This window comes from Zosterops lateralis (genome assembly GCF_965231275.1).
Source record: "Zosterops lateralis genome assembly, chromosome: 23".
Lineage (NCBI taxonomy): Eukaryota > Metazoa > Chordata > Aves > Passeriformes > Zosteropidae > Zosterops > Zosterops lateralis.
The window spans coordinates 6,927,871-6,930,134 of NC_139783.1; the positions used below are offsets into that span (position 1 = coordinate 6,927,871).

A 2,264-nucleotide genomic window follows, 5' to 3' on the forward strand; every position below is an offset into this window, starting at 1 on the left:
TCCCGTCTCCCCCAGGGCCCTTGCAGAGCCCCAGGCCTGCTGTTTGCCCCCAGCCTGCCCAGGGCCAGCCTGGGGCTGCTCCCGGGGCTTTTCTGTGCTGAGCATTGGCCTGGGCGTGTTCTGGAGAGAGCCTGGGCAAGGAGCCTGGAGCCCCCAGGCCCTGCCCTGAGGTGTCAGCGCTGCCCCAGCAGTGCCCATGGCCTGTCCCTGCTGCAGCCCCGGCACTGCCACCTCCAGCCCTGTGCCCGGCCCCGAGAGCCCTCAGGCCCTACAGCAACACCAGGGCCAGGAGGGCAGCGGGGCAGGGCCACGGCAGCAGCACTGGCAGCACCAAGGGCTACTGCTCCTGGGCACAGCTGCTGTGCCAGCCCTGATCTGCCCCCAGCTCTGCACACAGACATTGCTGCTGCAGCTGCAGAGAAGGGAACAAAAGGGGCATCTCTGCAGAAAACTTGGCTGGGACATCCTTGAGTTCCTTTAAACCCACCAAGAGTGCAGCCCCTTATTGACACATGTTTTGGCCACAGGGAACGTTAATAGAAACAAAATGAGAAATGGCACAAACAATGACATTTCTTTCTGGATAAGATTAAAAATATAAAGTACTGGAAAAAAAATACACAACCAAACAAAGAAGTATCAAAACTGAGTTTTATTATAGTTGATTTGCAGAAATTGGCCAGCAGTTTAATGTTTCTGAAAACATCCAGTCATCAGTCTCCACACTGCAGCCTTGAGCTCCTGGTTCCTCAGGCTGTAGATGAGGGGATTCAGGGCTGGAGGCACCATCGAGTACAGAACTGACAGGGCCAGATCCAAGGATGGGGAGGAGATGGAGGGGGGCTTCAGGTAGGCAAAAAATCCAGTGCTGAGGAACAGAGAGACCACAGCCAGGTGAGGGAGGCAGGTGGAAAAGGCTTTGTGCCGTCCCTGCTCAGAGGGAATCCTCAGCACAGCCCTGAAGATCTGCACATAGGAGAAAATAATGAACACAAAACAACCAAATTCTAAACAGATGGAAAATACAATGAACCCAAATTCCCTGAGGTGGGATTTGGAGCAGGAGAGCTTTAGGATCTGGGGAATTTCACAGAAGAACTGGCCCAAGGCATTGTTCTGACACAGAGGCAGGGAAAATGTATTGGCCATTTGCATGAGAGCATTGAGAAAGGCACTGGCCCAGGCAGCTGCTGCCATGTGGGCACAAGCTCTGCTGCCCAGGAGGGTCCCATAGTGCAGGGGTTTGCAGATGGACACGTAGCGGTCGTAGCACATGATGGTCAGGAGATAAAACTCTGCTGAGATGAAAAAGACAAAAAAAAATAGTTGGACTGCACATCCTCCATAGGAGATGTTCCTGGTGTCCCAGAGGGAATTGTGCATGGCTTTGGGGACAGTGGTGCAGATGGAGCCCAGGTCACTGAGGGCCAGGTGGAGCAGGAAGAAGAACATGGGGCTGTGCAGGTGGTGGCCGCAGGCTGCGGCGCTGATGACGAGGCCGTTGGCCAGGAGGGCAGCCAGGGAGATGGCCAGGAAGAGGCAGAAGTGCAGGAGCTGCAGCTGCCTCGTGTCTGCCAATGCCAGCAGGAGGAAGTGGCTGATGGAGCTGCTGTTGGACATTTGTGGTGTCTTGGCACGGGGGTCTGTAAAAAGAGTAATCATGGAATAGTTCAGTTAAGACAAGACTTTCAAAATCCCAGCACAATTTCCCCCCAGTGCCTGCCCAGGGCTCTGCTGCCTGGAGCTGTCCCTGCCTGCAGCTGCTTCCCTGTGCCCAGGGCTGGGCCCTGCCAGTGCTGCCAGAGCCCAGCCCAGCCCTGGGGGCTCAGCTCTGCCCTGCAGAGCCCTCCCAGCTCAGGCACTGCCCAGGGGCAGCTCTGGCTCTGCAGGCTCTGATGGCAACATCAGAGCAACCCTGAGTAGGCTGGAGAAGTGATTCTGGTGCTGCCTGCAAGGGACCCTCTGTGATTTCTGTCACTGCCTGGTTTAGTAAGGTCTGAGATAATTTTTTTTATTTTTCTAACCCTGAACTGAAAGATGAATATCTGTGTGCAATTTCCCATCCAGGCAACACAAAGTAGTAGTTTAATAAAGCAGGATTTTCCCTCTTACTTAGCCATGGCCTCGCTGTGCTCCCTGGATGATCTACTTGGAAATGTTCTGCATTTCAATGTCATTCTGGAAGCAGTCCTGAAAAACAGAGCATCCTCACCACACAAAGAGAACACTTCCAAGCCTATCCAGCTGTCTCCTTCCACCCAGAT

The 2,264-nt window shown here is 54.3% G+C and overlaps 1 protein-coding gene across 1 annotated transcript; it reads right to left on the reverse strand.

Annotated features, from left to right (window-relative positions):
• Positions 1 to 687: 687 nt before the first annotated feature.
• LOC310918457 (olfactory receptor 14J1-like) lies at positions 688 to 1,620 on the reverse strand (the record flags this gene model as incomplete). Its single annotated transcript, XM_083877319.1, has 1 exon — positions 688 to 1,620. The coding sequence occupies one exon, from the start codon at positions 1,618 to 1,620 to the stop codon at positions 688 to 690; it is 933 nt and encodes a 310-aa protein (XP_083733445.1).
• Positions 1,621 to 2,264: the final 644 nt, after the last annotated feature.